Consider the following 17,572-nt stretch of genomic DNA (forward strand, 5'->3'; position numbering starts at 1 on the left):
CTTAACTGTTTCAAACTTTTCGAACTGTATAGGTACGCTACATTGGTGTTTCCAATGAAACTTCATATGGATTTGTAAATGCAACTAAAGTTGAAGGACTACCAAAGATTGTCAGTATCCAAAACAAAAATAATATTAAACAGCTTGACTCGATATTTTTGAAAGCAAGTCACATATCTGAGGAGTAAAAAGTCATAGACTTACCATTTTTTTCACATAATGTTAAACAGCTTGACTCAATATTTAAAATATTCACGAAATTATCAATATTTCCGTCAAAATATCCGAAAAACCAGCATCGATATAAAAAAAGTAAATGAATATCGATGATATTTACCAATTAAATTTTGCCAGAACCCATTACAGATTTTGATCTTGTTGACATTACAAGATTTGACTTGTTTGAGTGCTAACTTATATTTGCTTGACCGATATCTTCTCATTTGGTGGATGTCGGCATGGTTGAGCTTTCTATCCAGATTCCAACCTGTTTCTTTAATTGTCGGCACCTTTGTATTATGTGTTTTCTATCCAGATTCCAACCTGTTTCTTTTATTGTCGGCACCTTCGTATTATGTGTTGAGAACTAAGACAGAGATGCGTATGATGCGACATATACCTTTCCCTCCTCGGTTTTCCAATCTCATTTTCTTAACCTAATGAGTTTGTAATTCTTTTGTTGATTTTTTGCAGTTGGTCTTGTTGAAGTCTGCCACCCAGAAAATTACAAGATTGGCTTACTGGCTGGTGGATCAACGAGCGGGAAAGTACTTAGATAGCAAATCCGAAGCTTAAGAAAAAGACCTGCTAGGGTATGTTAATATCTCGCGTGTCACAATTCGGTCGCCAAAAATATTGCAGTTAAAGGCCTAGTAGTTAGGACATAAGTTGTTTTCCCTTCTTGATGAGTTATTTATGTTTTGAATATGAATTGCTGAGGATAATTTCATTACTGGTTGGTTGCCTGCCTAAATATTACTTGTTTCTGTACTTCAGTAAGCAACAATAACGTAGATCAAGCTAGGCAAGAAGTACGGGCTAACTCCAGTTCAGATTGCACTTGGATTTGTAAGGGACCGTCCATTTGTGACAAGTTCAATAGTTGGTGCCACTTCTGTCAACCAACTGAAAGAAAACATTGGTGATTTTCTGTTGACTGAGAGGCCTTTGCCACCGGAAGTGGTGGCTGATATTGAAGAGATTTTCAAGAGATACAAAGAAGCCACCTTTTGAAAGAAAAAGTCGCCTTAGGAAGTGTAATTATTACGTTTCTTGACACATCTGGTTTAGAGGACGATCGAAGGTCAATGCTTCCGATTTTGCGGTCACCAACTACCCATGACAGGACAAAGCCTCAACTTCCCTTTTGGGATTATTATGTATCCTTCTTGCCTTACCTTACTGTATTTTCCTCTAACGTGCATAAAAGTGTTGTTTTCGTTTTTTTATTCCCCCTTTAAACCAGTGAGAGCTGGATCTCTATATATCAAGAGTTAGTGATAGAAAGTTGGGAGATTGTCAATTTTGATCTGCTAATTTCATGCTGTGTTGGATTCATGCAATTGCATCATGTTTAAAATTAATCCGATGTTATGCTCCCTTTTGTCTGTTTTAATACAAGGGAGAATTGAGCGTAAATACTCTTAACTCTAAACTACTTGAGTTACAAGTTCTTTGCGTGAATTTTGTGACTCGACAAAAGAGAGTCCTTCGAGTTCTTGGCAAAGGATTGCGACCGATGACAGCCGTGCACCTTCAACAGTCTCTTCAATTTGTTTTGCAGAAGTATCATCGCCAAATTTTTTGCAGTCTTCTTCCATCTGCAACTGTTTTTCCTTCACTTCTCAAATCAAACCACGTGGCAGAATCAGATTGGGAGTAATAATTTTTAATTTAATATTTTTGAAAGGTAGTTTAACTCGTTGGTGGGACGTGGATGAAGAGAAAGAGGCGCGCCAATATCTCGCCCTCTTTTCTTTTGAGCTGCAAACTTCCCTAAACATGTGAGATCGCTTACTGCCCTCTCATTTCCCACTCCTCCCTCTCTCTCTTTCCTCTCTCTCTCTCTCTCTCTCTCTCTCTCTCTCTCTCTCTCTCTCTCTCTCTCTCTGATTGATCTGCGTCGTTTTCAGGCTCAGAAACTGAATATTCACATCTTCTGCAGAATTTTACGGTGAATATCTGAGGCTGTTCGATCGACTTCCTTGAGAATTTTTCACGAGAGCCAATTTGTAACTGAAGAAGCTATTGATTTCCAACAAGTTGGTGACCCGATTGAGGTTCCCAAGTTTTTTGTTTTGGGAATGTATATGGTTCTTGTTTAGAAGGGCACTAGGAATTTGATGAGAGGCCAAAGTGGAAGAAAGCATATTCCTCTATGAAGACTGGTGAAGGGAAGTCGCCGATGCAGTTGTCGGTTGAGCTTGCTTCTTCTTCGGCGTTTAATTCCTTACGAAAGTTTCAGATGGAATGGCAGATCCTGCTAGCTATGGGAATTATGAGCGTGATACTGAACAAGTCAGTTTCCCATCACTGCCCTCTTTCTTTTCCTTTAGATTATTTGGTGTTTGCTTTTGTTTGCCTAGAAAACAATGAGACCTCTTACACTTTCGGGTTTGCATACATTTGGTGCTTTTCCCTGTTGAGTTTTCTTTCTGAAAAGACAGTAATTGAATGAAATCTTGGTCTGGCTGTTATTTTATGACGACACAGTTATAACTTATAACCGTCTTACGTAGATCAACGCATATGTATATTGAAGTTACCTGCATTACTCGAACAATTTTATTTTCGATTCGCGAAGGGAATTAATAAAAACCCAATATCTGTGTAAAAGTTTAGTTTCCAACTTCCTAGCAGTGAAAATGTTGCCCTTTCTGTAGACTACACCCTTTCACACACTCACTTTGATATGGTTAAACATATATATTCAAGATTTTGATCTCTGTGTGATTTGGCAATACTTTTCACCTAATATTCCTCTCTCTCTCATGAAGGCACTCATTGCATTAAAAAAAGGTTCCCAGTTAATCAAGTATAGCCGGAAAGGACAGCCAAAACTTCATACATTCAGAATTTCTACTGTGAGTAATTTCCTTTACATTAGGATATTGGATTCATTTCATACCAATAAGTCTTTAATCTTACATCTTCTTCCTGCTGCGCATCTCCATGATCATTACTAGATATCTTAACCGCTTGAACAACTTCATTTTTCGTATCTTTAACAGGATGAAACTACACTAATCTGGTATTCACATGGAGAAGAACGAACTCTGAAATTAGCTTCCGTCTCTCGAATTATCCCCGGACAGAGAACAGTGAGTTTAACACTCCACTGCCAAGAACTAATCAATATTTTTGTGTTTCAACTCAGTAATTGTGCGTTTCAGTAATAATTATGAACCACTTTTGTGTCCTACTTGACGGAATAAATACTTCTGCTGCTTCTTTGTAGGCTGTGTTTAGAAGGTATTTGCGCCCAGAAAAGGATTACTTGTCATTTTCTCTTCTATATAAGAACGGTGAACGAACACTTGATCTGGTAAGTAAAATCAAGTATTAGTTTCAAGTTTTTCTGTTACGGCCAGTTAAGCAGAAAAGTTTAAACTCGGCAATCCTCTTTATAGATCTGCAAGGACAAAGCTGAGGCAGAGATATGGTTTGCTGGCCTTAAGGCGGTAATTACTTCAGGAAAAGAGCGTAGTAGACGTAGTCAGAGTGATATTTCTGATGTAAGTTTCCGATTTTAAAAAATGCATTTGTAACTGCTTATGCTTGTACTTTTTTTTTATGGTTTCCTAGTTCTTTCTTATCATTCAAATGGTTAATTTTGTTGTGATTGTAATAGGTTAGTTTATATGAGTTTTGCCTTCGAAAAGGGCTGAATATTTCTTGTGAAGTTACCTGGAGATGGTTGAGAAAATATCTGCTCAGAAATTGCCTGACAATCCTAATCCTTATATATTCAATTGGCTGCCATTTATTCTTCTGTTTACTAAAATATATAATTTGCAGTAATCTTGGTGATGTTCTAATGAACATTCAATATTCATCAGCATGAACTAAAAAACAACTGTTACGCAAAATATGTAATAAAGTTCCATGCTCTAGTAAAAGTTATATGAACAATTTACTGATACGATAAATTGTAGCAAATCATTAGAACTCTGAGACGACAGATACAGATTTGTGCCTCTCAAGCCTTTAAAAAAAGGGGGGAAACTATCCAGGAGGTAGAATAGTCTGGGATGTCTAGCAATTGCAGATGAAAGTTGGCCCTCAACGTTTTCAGGAACATTAATTTTTCTTGCAGATAAGATTTGACATATGGAGCTACCAGAATTTCAGTTATGTAAATAAAAGAATAGTTAAAATTCCATGAAATCTGTGCAATTATATGCAAGTTAGAAAATTACCAGTGCATTAACATATTTGGTGGTTTCCTTCGTACAATTCATGCATTATGAGAAACCACCAGCACTTATATTCACAAAGTATATGTAACGCGATTGTCTTGATCCACTCGTAATTGTTCTGCATTAATATGTTTTGAGAAGATTCAACGTAGTTGTTTGCTTTCCTTTCAGTTGCAAGACTCTGCTGAATCTGTTCATGGCCATCCATTTGGTGCGACATTAGAGTTCACGTCAAGCATTGCCAGTGGTAGGGTATCCGTTGATTCTCATGAATCAGTGAATTTGGCAGGCTCAGATGTGGGTTCAGAACGTGCAAACATGCAACTAAGAACAAGTGCAGGAGATGGTTTTCGAATTAGTGTTTCAAGCACTCCTAGCTGTTCAAGTGGAGGGTCTGGACATGATGATATAGAATCACTAGGAGATGTTTATGTGTGGGGAGAGATCTGGTCTGATGGAAATGGACCTGATGGGTCTGCAAATTCAATCTCTAAAAAAATCGATGTGCTGATTCCAAAGCCCTTGGAGTCGAATGTTGTTCTTGATGTTCAGCAGATAGCTTGTGGTGTGCGACATGTTGCTCTTGTAACAAGGCAAGGGGAGGTTTTCACCTGGGGAGAGGAATCGGGTGGAAGACTCGGTCATGGGATTGATAGAGACTTTAGTCGTCCTCGCCTTGTTGAGTTCCTCGCAATTAATAACATTGAATTTGTTGCATGTGGTGAGTACCACACATGTGCTGTATCTACATCAGGTGATTTGTTTACGTGGGGTGATGGTACACATAATGCTGGACTTCTTGGTCTTGGAACTGATGTTAGCCACTGGATACCTAAAAGGGTTACCGGTCCTTTAGAAGGACTTCAGGTTCTATCTGTTGCATGTGGCACATGGCATTCAGCTTTAGCAACTTCGAATGGAAAGGTATTTACATTTGGAGATGGAGCGTTCGGTGTTTTGGGCCATGGGGATCGAGAGAGTGTTCCGTATCCAAGGGAGGTACAGTCGTTGAATGGACTAAAGACTATAAAAGTAGCATGTGGAGTTTGGCATACTGCAGCTATTGTAGAAGTTATGGGCCAGTCTGGTACAAATGCTTCATCTCGTAAGTTGTTCACCTGGGGCGATGGTGACAAACATCGTTTGGGTCACGAAATCAAGGAAACTTATCTGCTTCCCACCTGTGTCTCTTCACTTATCGACTATAATTTCCACCAGCTAGCATGTGGACACACTATGACTATTGCCCTCACCACATCAGGTCATGTGTTTACCATGGGCGGAACTGCATATGGCCAGCTAGGCAATCCAAGTTCTGATGGGAAAGTACCTTGTTTAGTACAGGATCGATTGGTTGGTGAGTTTGTCGAAGAAATATCTTGTGGGTCATATCATGTTGCTGTCCTGACATCAAGAAGTGAAGTGTTCACTTGGGGAAAAGGTGCTAATGGAAGACTGGGACACGGGGACACAGAAGACCAGAAAACTCCAACTTTGGTTGAAGCCCTAAAAGATAGGCATGTGAAAAGCATATCGTGCGGCTCAAACTTCACATCTAGTATATGCATCCATAAGTGGATCTCTGGAGCTGATCAATCAATTTGCTCAGGTTGTCGACAGACATTTGGTTTTACTAGAAAGAGGCATAACTGTTATAACTGTGGACTAGTCCATTGCCATGCTTGTAGTTCCAAGAAAGCACTGAGGGCAGCTTTGGCCCCGACTCCTGGAAAACCTCATCGTGTATGTGATGCTTGTTATGCGAAACTTAAGGCTGCTGAGGCTGGTAATGCTTCCAGTGTTAGTAGGAGATCTAGGGTCACACGCTCGATGGATAGCAGGGATTTACTAAGTAGAGTAGAGGTGAAATCTTCAAGGATTCTTCTCTCTCCCTCTATAGAACCCGTTAAATACCTTGAGGTCAAGTCCATGAAGCCTGGTGGTGTCAGATCCGAATCCCCTTCTATAGTCAGGGCTTCCCAAGTTCCATCCCTTTTACAACTTAAAGATATTGCATTTCCAAGTTCGTTGAGTGCACTTCAAAACGTTTTGAAGCCTGTCATGACAACGCCGTCTCAGCCCAATTCGAGATCTACTTCACCATATTCAAGGAGACCTAGTCCTCCCCGGTCTACAACTCCTATATTCTCTAGGAGTGTTATTGACAGTCTTAAGAGAACAAATGGCACTCTGACTCAAGAAGTATCAAAGATGCAAAACCAGGTACTAATTTAACACCTTTCGAAAATTAACATTTTTGGTTGCATCATTATATTGTCTTGTGGTATAGAAATGTCAAAATCAAGACGCCTTTCCTTGGGTAAACTTTCCTCTCTTTACTTCAGGTTAAAAGTCTGAAGCATAAGTGTGATGCTCAAGAGGTAGAGATAAAGAAACTACGTAAACATGTGAAAGAAGCTGGCTCATTAGCCGATGACCAATACTCGAAGTGCAGAGCTGCCAAAGAACTCGTCAAGTCCATCACGGAACAGGTTTATAAAACTTAAAATTGCAATGTCACTCTTTATAGGCGTTCTGTGTGGCATGACATCTCCATTGACAGAATAATAATGGGGTGGAAATAAAAATCATCTACTTTTTTTGTGGCCCTGCCCTCGTTGATTCAGTTATTGGTGAAATATGCTGATGTTCTGTGTGCTTTCCGTTCTTTCTTTACCTTGCAGATGAGGGAATGGGAAGACAAGATACCTCCTGAGATTTCTGACAGCGATACTTTCAAAGCATTGCATACGCAAGCTGAGGATTTTATGAACACGAATATTGGAAGGCCAAGCTCAGATCTTGACCAACACTATGCAACCGATAGAACTTCCTTGGTTGTTGAGTCTTCTAGAATGGAAGACAACAAGGCTAAAGACTCTGCAGAGGCTGAACAGCAAAACAGCTCAGAAAACCACTCGAAGTCACCTGAATCATCAACGTTGCAGACAGAAGACAACAGATCAGAAAACTTTGCGGATGCTGGACCTCAAAACCGCTCAAGGTCACCAGAATCATCAATGTCACGGACAGGACAAAAGGAAGTCATTGAACAATTTGAACCGGGCGTTTATGTAACTCTCCTTCAACTAAAAAATGGTATTTGGGTTTTTAAGCGTGTTAAATTCAGGTAAATATTTTATCTTACAACATTCAGTAATTATGTGTTTGTGTTAGACGGCCACTGGACCCTTGAGCGGGTTCAATAGTTGTCTAACATGGTATCAGAGCTCTTGTTGCACAAGGTCCTGAGTTAAAATATTTCAATCCACACTCCTCACTGCTTTCTTCATTTTCAAGGTGCAGACTGGGACTGCACCTATGTTATTATTTGTGTCTTCATTTCTCTGCCTGTCCACGTGCAACCGGTGAGTGAAAGTGTTAGCTCGATATATAATGTTGACTCGTTATCTAACAGCTTAAACTTATGGGTTCGATGGCTGTCTAACAAGCTATGGTGCCATGTTACAACCAACGGATCTCAAAAGTTTAAGTTGTTTGCGAACTGATCAACAATGCATATCAAGTTTACGAGCTACACTTCTACGCATACTGATTGTAACAAAACTTGTTCTAAATTAGTATTAGAAAGCCACATTGTTTCTGTTCCATTTATTTCCATAAGCTAAATTTGTTGAGGATAAGCGTACGCACAACCAAGTCTTGGATCATTTCAATGCCGTTCTCTTTTAATTTTCTCACACCGGTCTCCAATATTTTCTGCAGCAAACGGAAGTTTAGTTCGGAACAGGCAGAAGCATGGTGGAAAAACAACAAAGATAGGCTGCTTAGGAGATATAGTCAGCCGAATACAAGTCCTGCTCCGAGTGTACCACCACCCAGCCGTCCTATACCGCCCGAGGAAAACAGCGAGGCAGCCGCAGCTTCCCCGACTTAGTTTTATAACTTAGTCTCTTAACAGTATGGTTTAGAAACTTGGTAAGTAGGATCAAAGGATCTGCTATAGAATGGCAGTGTATGAATCAGTTAGGTGTAAACTTATCTTTGTTAAGAACAGAACAAAATAGAGCGGCATCCTTGTTCTTCTTTCTTTTCTTATTTTGTCTTTGTTTTTTTTATCTAGGGGAATTATTGAGAGGATTTCTACTCCTCCATTAAAAAGAAGAGCTTCAATATCATTCTTTCATCCATTGTAGTTTGTTTTTTCTGTTTTTTCACAACGCGGTATTCTAATTTTCTCGGGGAAGGCAATGCCACCTTTGATCAAAGAGGACGGGCACACGCACATAACCTTGACCGACTAGATTAACCCACATATGCGCATACTAGTTGATATTATTGAATAATGTATGGTGATAAATGTAATTTGTGAGTTGAGTTTAAAAGTGAAATTCCTTCACTCGGAAATTAAATTGGAGATATGACTTTTCAGAAGACAAGCTTAAATAACTTTTTGAACCAACATGTTGATTATTGTTTTAATGCGTAGTCTCAATCTGCAGTTTGACAATATAAATATTTATTCGACAAACCAATCAATTATTGTGTCTAGATAGCTAGCACCTTCATCTTGATAATGTATTGGGCTAACAAACAATGATGTTAGTAGTTGAGTGTTGAACTCGTTAATCCGTGTTCGTATGGTTGGCATCTTCCTTGACAGGGACGGGAACAACTTCGAACTTGCCTGTTACAAGTTACCACACATCCTCTTAAGGCTACCCACCCTTCTGATGGATCTATAACCTTTTTTTTTTTTTTTTATTTAGAAAAAAAAAGAAAAAGAAAAACTTGTTAATTCACATTTGTTTGCAAAAACCATTTTAAATTGGTTTTTAGAAATTATAAGTTATGAGTTTGGTGTGGATGATTACTAATTTATTAGAAATATTATTTTCTTTATTATTAATTTATTAGATTACATGTTCTTATTTCTCAAGATTCACGACACGCAATTTGAATCCATTATATCTAATTCATTTTTTGTCTTGATCAGTAATAGCCAATTATTATTGAAAATATGTGTTCAAAGTTCAAGCTCTAGAAAATGATTGGTAGACTCTTATTTTACTTTTATTATATAGATGTTAGGGAGATCAAATTCTTAAACCAAATGACATATCACTAAGTAAAAATTCAATCATCAACTTCTATATCATTTGTTTTTAAAAATTTTGTCACCCTAACATTATCCTTATTATCTTAGTTGAAAAAGTAATCCAACTTTACTTATCAAATAAATTTTTACTATAATGATAAAAAATAATCATATCAATGTATTTTAGAGCGAGTTTTGTCACATCTTGACCCAGGCTCAACCACATTTCGAACTCGACTCTGCCGCAGCACAATATTGTCCGCTTTGAGCCCCGACCACGCCCTCACGATTTTGTTTCTGGGAACTTACACGAGTAGAACTTCCTAACAGGTCACCCATCCTAGAAATGATCTGGCCCCTTTCTCACTTAACTTCGGAGTTCCTACGGAACCTGAAGTCAGTAAGCTCCCAAAAAGCCTCGTGCTAGATAGAGATGAGAATATACATATAAGGCTTAAAAGATTCACTCTCCTGGGTTATGTGAGATGTTACAATCCACCCCCTTAGGGGTCAACGTCCTCATCGGCACACTTCCAGCCAGGAATTGACTTTGATACCAAATTGTCACATCCCGACCCAGGGTCCACCACATCCCGGGCTCGACTCCGCCGTAGCACGATATTGTCCCCATTAAGCCCCGACCATACCCTCACGATTTTGTTTCCGGGAACTCACGCGAGCAAAACTTCCCAGTAGGTCACTCATCCTGGGAATGCTCTAACTCCTTTCTTGCTTAACTTCGGAGTTCCTACGGAACTCGAAGCCAGTGAGCTCCAAAAGACCTCGTGCTAGGTAGAGATAGAAATATACATATAAGGCTTACATGATCTACTCCCCTGAGCGATATGGGATGTTACAAGTTTGATTCCCACGGTATAATAATTACATCTTATTTTAACACGATAATTTATTCATTATGCTACTATACTTACTATATATTTGTATTATCTCTCTAATATAATAGTGGTAAGACCCAAAAATACATGTGAGTCTCATCTCTATTATAGAGAAGCTAAAAATAACATATTTCAATTTAAATATGTGGTAAGAGTAACATTTTTGTAAAAGTTTCCTTCATCCAGTGTTTTTGGGTCAACAGGATCTTGAAAATCTTCTTAGCCAATTTTTCATGTAAAAAAAAATATAATAAAATAAAAAGAAAATTGTTGCAATGGTTCTTCAATTTTAACCCAATTGGAGCAATGTTTCCTCAACCAAAAGTTCTTGACCATTGATACCTTAACTCATCAAAATATGTAGCTATGGTCCCTTTCATCAACTCCATTAAAACTTCTGTTAAAATGAGTCATATGCCACACACGTGAGGTCATAATCAAGAGGCAAATATAGGAAACTAAATGAAAAAAATTGTAGAAATTGTCATTTTCGTCAACTCTATTAAAACTTCCGTCAAAATGATTCACATATCATGCACGTGAGGTCATAATCAAGGGACAAATCTCGGAAACTAAATGAAAAATTTGTTTATAGAAATGATCCCTCAATTTTAACCAAATTAAAGAAATGATATCTCAACTTTAATCCATTTGGAGCAATAGTCCTCAATTTTAACTTAATTGTAGCAATGGTCATCAAGATTAACCCAATTGTACTAATGATTCTTCCAACACAATTCATTTGAAGGATTTGAACGAAAAAACCATAATTTACCATTAGTCATAAATTTTTAATTGAGAAACTATTATAGCAATTGGATTTCGTCATCCACTTGCAATATCTATTCCAATTTCCTCTAAAATAAAATATAGAAAATTAAGAAATCAATCCTACAATTTCCTCTAAAATAAAATCTCTAGCTAATGTATATTATATATCTTCGTTGATAAGTATTCAATTAATTTCGTCATCCACTTACAATATCTATTCCAATTTGAACAAGTTTCTTAGAAAGCACATCACTTCCCATCCATTTTCCGGAATTTTCTATATTTTCCTCCTGAATTTAAAACCCTAGGTCTTCAAGCTTTGCTTCAAAACCCACGAAGGGTAATTGAAGTTCTTCCCAGGATTTCAATGGGGCAGCAGCAATCGAAAGACGAACTGCTCTATCAGCAAGTCAGCTATGGAAACGTCGAAGGGATTAAAGCCCTCTGCAGAGATGGTGCAGGCCTTGAGGTAATTAAAGGAGATTAATTTTCGATTAGTGTTTAAGCTGTATCAAAAATGTGATCATTGGTAGTGATAATTTGTTTTGTTTTGTCAATTGGTAGAGATAATTGTTGAAAGTTTTGGAATTTTGGGTAATGGTTGATGAATTATTGATTATTTATGGTGATTTTGGTTGTCAGTGGATTGATAGAGAGGGGAAAACCCCTTTGATCGTGGCCTGTATAAATCCTGGGCTGTATAATGTTGCAAAAAGCTTGATTGAACTTGGTGCAAACGTTAACGCCTATCGCCCCGGTACCTTTCCTATCATAATTCATTACAATTTGATAACTTCTCAGTTGAGTTGCTCTTATGTTACTGTTTATGTACTTGGATAGTGAGAAGAAAGTAAGAATGAATAATGAAGATAAGAAAGAAAATTGGCATTTTGGGTTTATTGATTTCGAAGAAATCTACCAATTGGCAAGGTAGAGTTGTCACCAAGGACCCGGAAAGTATTAAAAGAGTAGCCTGGCTATAGTTGGTAGCCACTCCTTTTTGCCTGAAATGTACGGTTTTAGTCCAAATTCTTCCTCCAAGTATTGCGCGGTTATGTGAAATTCGAGTTGGATCCACATGCATACTGCAATCATGATGGAAATATCACTACCATAGATCTTAAGTACCACTGTTGTACTGAAATGTTTTCCCTTGCATAAAATGGAACACTAAGATTAGATATGCTTCAACTGTTTTTTCTTTAATTCTTCTTTCTGATCTCACTCCCATCCCCAGAATTTGTTGTGTTTTACTGTGTTTATATTAAACTTGTTTTGTAATGCAGTCTTCTTAAAAAATGCTATTATAAATGCATGCACCTTGACCTTTGGCTTGCATTAACAATTTTTTTTTCATTTTTTGTCTTTTTTCTCAATGTGGTTTAGGTCGTCATGCTGGGACTCCTCTACATCATGCAGCTAAAAGAGGCCTAGAAAACGTCGTTAATTTACTTCTTTCGCATGGAGGTGTGCAACTCTATCTTTAAATCTGTTTAAATGTATTATTTAAAGTGGAGTATAAAGCTTACAATTTTATAATAACAAACACGTTCTTTTTCCTGCTTTCTTTGTTTTCTTAATATATAATTTGTTCAAAATTTTCAGCAAATGCTTTAATCATGAACGATGACTGTCAAAGTCCTCTTGACATTGCTAGGGCGAAAGGGCACATGAATGTTGTCCGTGCAATTGAGGTAAATTCAAACTTTAGCATGCAATGCCAATCTATGTGTATCTCTTACTTTCCGATGTTACAATATATTTCATTTCTTCTTTTGATAGTTCTTCACTTTGTTCTCTCTTGGTTTTGTCTTTTTACACATTTCCCAATGTTTGTAGAGGCATATTTGCTTATTCTCTGGTTGGTTGCGGGAGTTTTATGGTCCTGGATTTCTTGGAGTACTTGCTCCGCAGTTGGTTTCAAGAAAAGTGTGAGTATTTTGTTAAAGTGGTGTCATCTTGACGTATTCCTGTGTAGTTGTTTGCCTTTTATCTTCAATCATGATCTCCACAGCAAGTTATCTAAGCAATGTAGACTGATTGATTTGAACTGTTTTGAAGAATTTGTATGTCACTTGTTTAATTTTTTTTCTTTTTAACTTTGATCGAGTAATTGTCTGAAAATTCACTTGCCATGTGTGCCTACTTTTGCATACTTTGCAGTTGGGTTGTTGTTTTGCCATGTAGTTCCCGGAAACCCACCAAGCCTTTCAAGTTGGAGCTTGCCATTTACCCTAACATGCAGGTATTTCTATGTATAACCTTCTATTCTTAGGTAGATTAAGCGTTATGTATGATTATAAATGTTTCTATATCATGCCTCTACTCATACATTGCATTCAAAGTGGCTTTAATTTAGGCTACATCGAGTGGTTGCTTCCAGATGATAACATTCACAGTATTATTTTCATTTCTTTTTTTTAAAAGAAATCATCTAATAATTAAAAAACCAAAACCATGTACAATGCCTTGCATGAGTTAATCTGATGGCTAAAGTCTCTGCATTTGTATAGTTTGCTAACTAGCTATCAATAGTAATGTTGTTTTTAGCTTTTATTGTACGCGTTCTTGAACCTTCCATTCTTTTTTGCCATGTAGATGATAAAAGGCATCAATTCAATAGCCAAGTTCAGGCCTTTTTTAATATGAATGGAGATATATAAGACATTGGTTTACAGTGCGTCGGGATTTTCTTCTAACTCATTTGAAATGTTTTGCACTTGGAGTACTCTGTCCAAATTACAAATTCAAATAAAATAAGTTCATTTATTATTTCCTTTTTCATAACTCATAACGATGGTACTTCCCCTTGGGAGTTGGTTGCCTCAACAAACCTTGTTGAATTAGGATGTCCTTTACCCTTAATTGCCAATGGTAGAATTTCCTTTCCATCAAATAGCTCAACAGAAAATGGTGAGCCAATATTTCTTTTTATGACTAAACATGAACAAAGTATTAATGTTGAACCCTAGTCATTATAAGTTGGGTGTCAGGAAAATAGTGACTGAAACATTAAGGATAATATAATAAAGACAAGATGTTAAGTACTGATATACACTCTCAGAGAAAACAAACTGGTACAAGTCGTTTTTTATCACTAGTTAATCGCCCCACCCTAAGCGAAATAGACATCTTGAGATTGCTTGGATCTGTTTACGGAACTGCCCTACTCCTTAGGGCCCAGCTTCAAAGTAAGATGGAAAGAACGCTACGTGATGAGGCCGATCGCCCCTTAGAAGTGAAGTCCTATTTCAGAATCTTTGAACAGGGAGGAAGTGAATAAGTAGTCCCATGCATTCCGACAAATGTAAATGGTATCACTAGACGGTAAGGAAAGAGAAAGGACCTTTCAGCCTCTGCTTGAGTTCCTCTTTTTTATGTTTATGGTCTTTCTCGAGGCGCTGCCCCCCCCCCCCCAAAAAAAAAAAAAAAAAACCTTTCCTCCTCCCAAGTACATTATTTACTCAAATTCCTGAAGTAAAATCCCACTATCAACTCTACTCTCAGATCTCTACTGTGATTCTTTGCGAAGAGAAGCTTTCAAGTTCAGCACGGTAGAGAACTATTTTGTAGCCGCTCTCAAAGTAGAGATTCAGGTCCTTCCCCCTGGAGACAGCAAGACTCTTTATTTTCTGTGAAATTTAGTCTCCTTTGGGTGAATACATTTCCCATCTGAGTTACCAAGATAGTTCCTGATATTGTTGTTGCTTCCTCTTGGTGCTATGTAGTTCTACCATCTTTGGCTCTTCCCGAGAAATGTCCGATGTTTCATTTAACATTTAGCAGCCACAGTTGCTGCTACATGACTGGTGGTGACGATTTGCTCACTACCTTATATTTTTAACCATATTCAAATACTATGGGTCTATCAATTGTCACTAGAGGCCTTCTATTCTGGCCTTCTGTTCTGGCTTCTTTAGTTTGCAACTTAGCATAGCTGTAGTTCCTTTATATTTGATTTGTACTGTGCAGAAGGCAGAGTTGACTCATGCTATGTGGTGATTTGTAGCTTAATTTTCAGGCCTTCTGCATTATTGTTAGTGTTCTTACCTAAGTACATGCTATCTTGATTGACGCTGTCGGCTCACTTCCTATTGTCAAACCTTTTGATAGAATTAGCTGTCCGGCATCATGTATGTTTATATCTTTATCTACTCCGGATTGATATATCTAGGCCACACTTGTGTTTGCATAATTTTGGCTGTAAGTTGACTGATGGTTCTATCATTTTTCTAGTGTGCTTATATTGAACTTTTTAATAAGCAGGACGCCAAACCGCGAACAGTTATTGCATTGTGGAAAGTCAATCTGGAAGAACCAAAGTTACACCAGTCTGATCCATCAGTTGTGATTCATGATAACTCCACAAGTAATTCCTTGATTCCAAAATAATTCAGTTTGAGTAATTTTAACCCTTATTTCTTTAGGCTATAAATCTGGGGTTGATGTCACATTAACTTCCTAGCCCCTTTTTAATTGAATTCTATGTCCATGCATAGTCCCAAGAGGCAAGATACGGAGAAGAAGCATGTACATCACCCAAGAGGCCAGTTGTAGGCGTAAAAAACTTAGGTGTAAGTACGTTGTCGTTAATTACTTCCAATCAATATAAATCATAGAAGTGATTGAGAAGCACTTTAGCAGAAGATTTTGGATATCTTCCACATCAAGTGCTGCAGTAATATACTGATGCCATCCTCCACCCTCCGACCTATATTAGGCTTACCGTCTAGCTAGGAAGAAAATGATGTTTAATTGTTGTGCGTGTCCATGAGTGAGGTTTCTCTTGTTAGGATCCCATTCAAGCTCAGCAAAGAATCCCATCCAAACTTTGTATTCCATCTTTTGCAGAAACACGCATCAAACTTGCAGCTGCAGTTGAGAATGACAAGCAACAACTTCAGTTGTTTTGCGATGCATGCAAAGGAATACCACAGGTACATTTCATCTTATCCTTCTCTGCCATATACATGACGTTTTTAACTCCCATCCTTTTTCTTGTTGTATTGTGTAAAGTGAAAGTGTTTTGCAATTTCTTGTCTCATTATTTCTTGAAATGCCATACTTGAATCCATTTATATGGACCGTTTTCTTTTCCATGTGAAATCCACCCCTAGAAATGAAAAAGTGAAAAAAGGGAATGGACAATATGTGCCTTTTATAGTAAGCAAGCAATTATCTTTTGTGTGATGATTGGGAGGCTATCATATATTATATTTGTGGAATTTTTCAGGCTTGTCCTGCGTTTTTGGGTAACAACCAACCCCCGGTTGCTCCAGCAAGTGCACCACCAGCTGCAGAAGATTTAGAGTTGGCCATGGCTATTAGTGCCTCCATGCAGTCTGCTTTGCAGGAGAGACCATCCTTTCCTAATCCGCACCCTACCTATGAAGCAAGTTCATCCAGTAGTGATAATGGTTGGGCCGGAGCCTCCACAAGAACTGACAGTTACAATGGTGGTGGTGCACCAACTGCAGCTGCTGCTTCAAAAGTAAGTAGCGGCGAGTGGTCAGGGACTCAGAGTAATGAAGTTGGAGAGTCATCTCAGCAGGTGGAAATCCAGGATACCTCTTCCGTCCAAACAGCTCCTACTTCAGATATAATCCCATCAGCCCCACCGGTTGCAGATGATAGTCTAGATGCAGCTCCTGTTCACTATCCATCAATTGATTTCAGTCCTATTGATATCCCATCCCCAAGCCTTGAAAGCACACCTGCTAAAATTGATGAGAAGAAAGGTGAAAGCGGTTCATGCGTGATTTGTTTGGATGCTCCAGCTGAAGGAGCTTGCATCCCATGTGGACATATGGCTGGATGCATGTCCTGTTTGAAGGAGATTACAGGTAAGAAATGGGGTTGCCCCGTCTGTCGAGCCAAGATAGACCAAGTTATAAGGCTTTATGCTGTGTGAAGTGATCCGTAATATATTGAAGTTCGACATTGTTACTGCAAACAGCTTGATGAATATTGTTTTGTTTGTATCGTAGTATATGTACTTGGATGAAGTTTGTTTTTTTTGTACATGTTGCCACATATTAATTACCTTTCACCATGTTTTCTTAAGTACCGCCGAGACGACAGCCTGTGTTGTATATGTAAATAAAGTTCATTTTTTCCATAAAATGTTGGGGCTGGCTACTCAAATTTTATTCATTTCTAGTCGGGTGTTAATGGGATTTTACTCTCCAGTTACAGTTTGCAAACTCTTTTAATGTACTTTGTGATTTGAGAGAAGGAACTCTTTTGAGTTCTCTGTGTATTAGGGTTGCAACTTGGGTGGGTTGGAAGGTCAAACCCACCCTAACCCATCCTTTGCAATTCGGGTCCGTCGGGTTGGATGCTCCGGCCTTAATATTCGAAGCAAAAAATGTCAGAAACACAGAAAGAGAAGCAAAAGTTTGATGTGAGATTCAAAAACGAAGAAATGG

At 38.1% G+C, this 17,572-nt stretch overlaps 2 protein-coding genes, 1 long non-coding RNA gene and 1 other non-coding gene across 7 annotated transcripts; all 4 read left to right on the plus strand.

Annotated features, from left to right (window-relative positions):
• The first annotated feature begins 463 nt into the window (after positions 1 to 463).
• LOC126595986 (uncharacterized) lies at positions 464 to 1,154 on the plus strand. Its single transcript, XR_007613794.1, has 3 exons — positions 464 to 601; positions 694 to 812; positions 997 to 1,154. It is a non-coding gene; the product is annotated as an uncharacterized LOC126595986 (long non-coding RNA).
• An 80-nt stretch (positions 1,155 to 1,234) lies between these two features.
• On the plus strand, positions 1,235 to 8,569 carry LOC126595981 (PH, RCC1 and FYVE domains-containing protein 1-like). Of its 4 annotated transcripts, none has more exons than XM_050262386.1 (11): positions 1,235 to 1,379; positions 1,671 to 2,003; positions 2,133 to 2,517; positions 2,997 to 3,083; positions 3,231 to 3,320; positions 3,458 to 3,544; positions 3,630 to 3,734; positions 4,590 to 6,641; positions 6,764 to 6,910; positions 7,103 to 7,548; positions 8,145 to 8,569. In XM_050262386.1, the coding sequence occupies exons 3-11, from the start codon at positions 2,470 to 2,472 to the stop codon at positions 8,314 to 8,316; spliced, it is 3,234 nt and encodes a 1,077-aa protein (XP_050118343.1). In that variant the 5' UTR covers positions 1,235 to 1,379; positions 1,671 to 2,003; positions 2,133 to 2,469; the 3' UTR covers positions 8,317 to 8,569. The 4 variants fall into 4 exon arrangements, with proteins under 4 accessions (XP_050118343.1, XP_050118345.1, XP_050118342.1 ...); XM_050262388.1 differs by having other exon boundaries at positions 1,784 to 2,003; XM_050262387.1 differs by having other exon boundaries at positions 1,239 to 1,379; positions 1,664 to 2,003.
• A 442-nt stretch (positions 8,570 to 9,011) lies between these two features.
• Positions 9,012 to 9,134, plus strand: LOC126598272 (U6atac minor spliceosomal RNA). Its single transcript, XR_007614776.1, has one exon. It is a non-coding gene; the product is annotated as a U6atac minor spliceosomal RNA (small nuclear RNA).
• A 2,135-nt stretch (positions 9,135 to 11,269) lies between these two features.
• Positions 11,270 to 17,267, plus strand: LOC126595982 (putative E3 ubiquitin-protein ligase XBAT35). Its single transcript, XM_050262389.1, has 9 exons — positions 11,270 to 11,613; positions 11,787 to 11,901; positions 12,531 to 12,611; positions 12,750 to 12,838; positions 12,984 to 13,075; positions 13,308 to 13,389; positions 15,411 to 15,513; positions 15,996 to 16,081; positions 16,378 to 17,267. The coding sequence occupies exons 1-9, from the start codon at positions 11,512 to 11,514 to the stop codon at positions 17,053 to 17,055; spliced, it is 1,428 nt and encodes a 475-aa protein (XP_050118346.1). The 5' UTR covers positions 11,270 to 11,511; the 3' UTR covers positions 17,056 to 17,267.
• Positions 17,268 to 17,572: the final 305 nt, after the last annotated feature.

This window comes from Malus sylvestris, chromosome 13 (assembly GCF_916048215.2).
Source record: "Malus sylvestris chromosome 13, drMalSylv7.2, whole genome shotgun sequence".
NCBI lineage: Eukaryota > Viridiplantae > Streptophyta > Magnoliopsida > Rosales > Rosaceae > Malus > Malus sylvestris.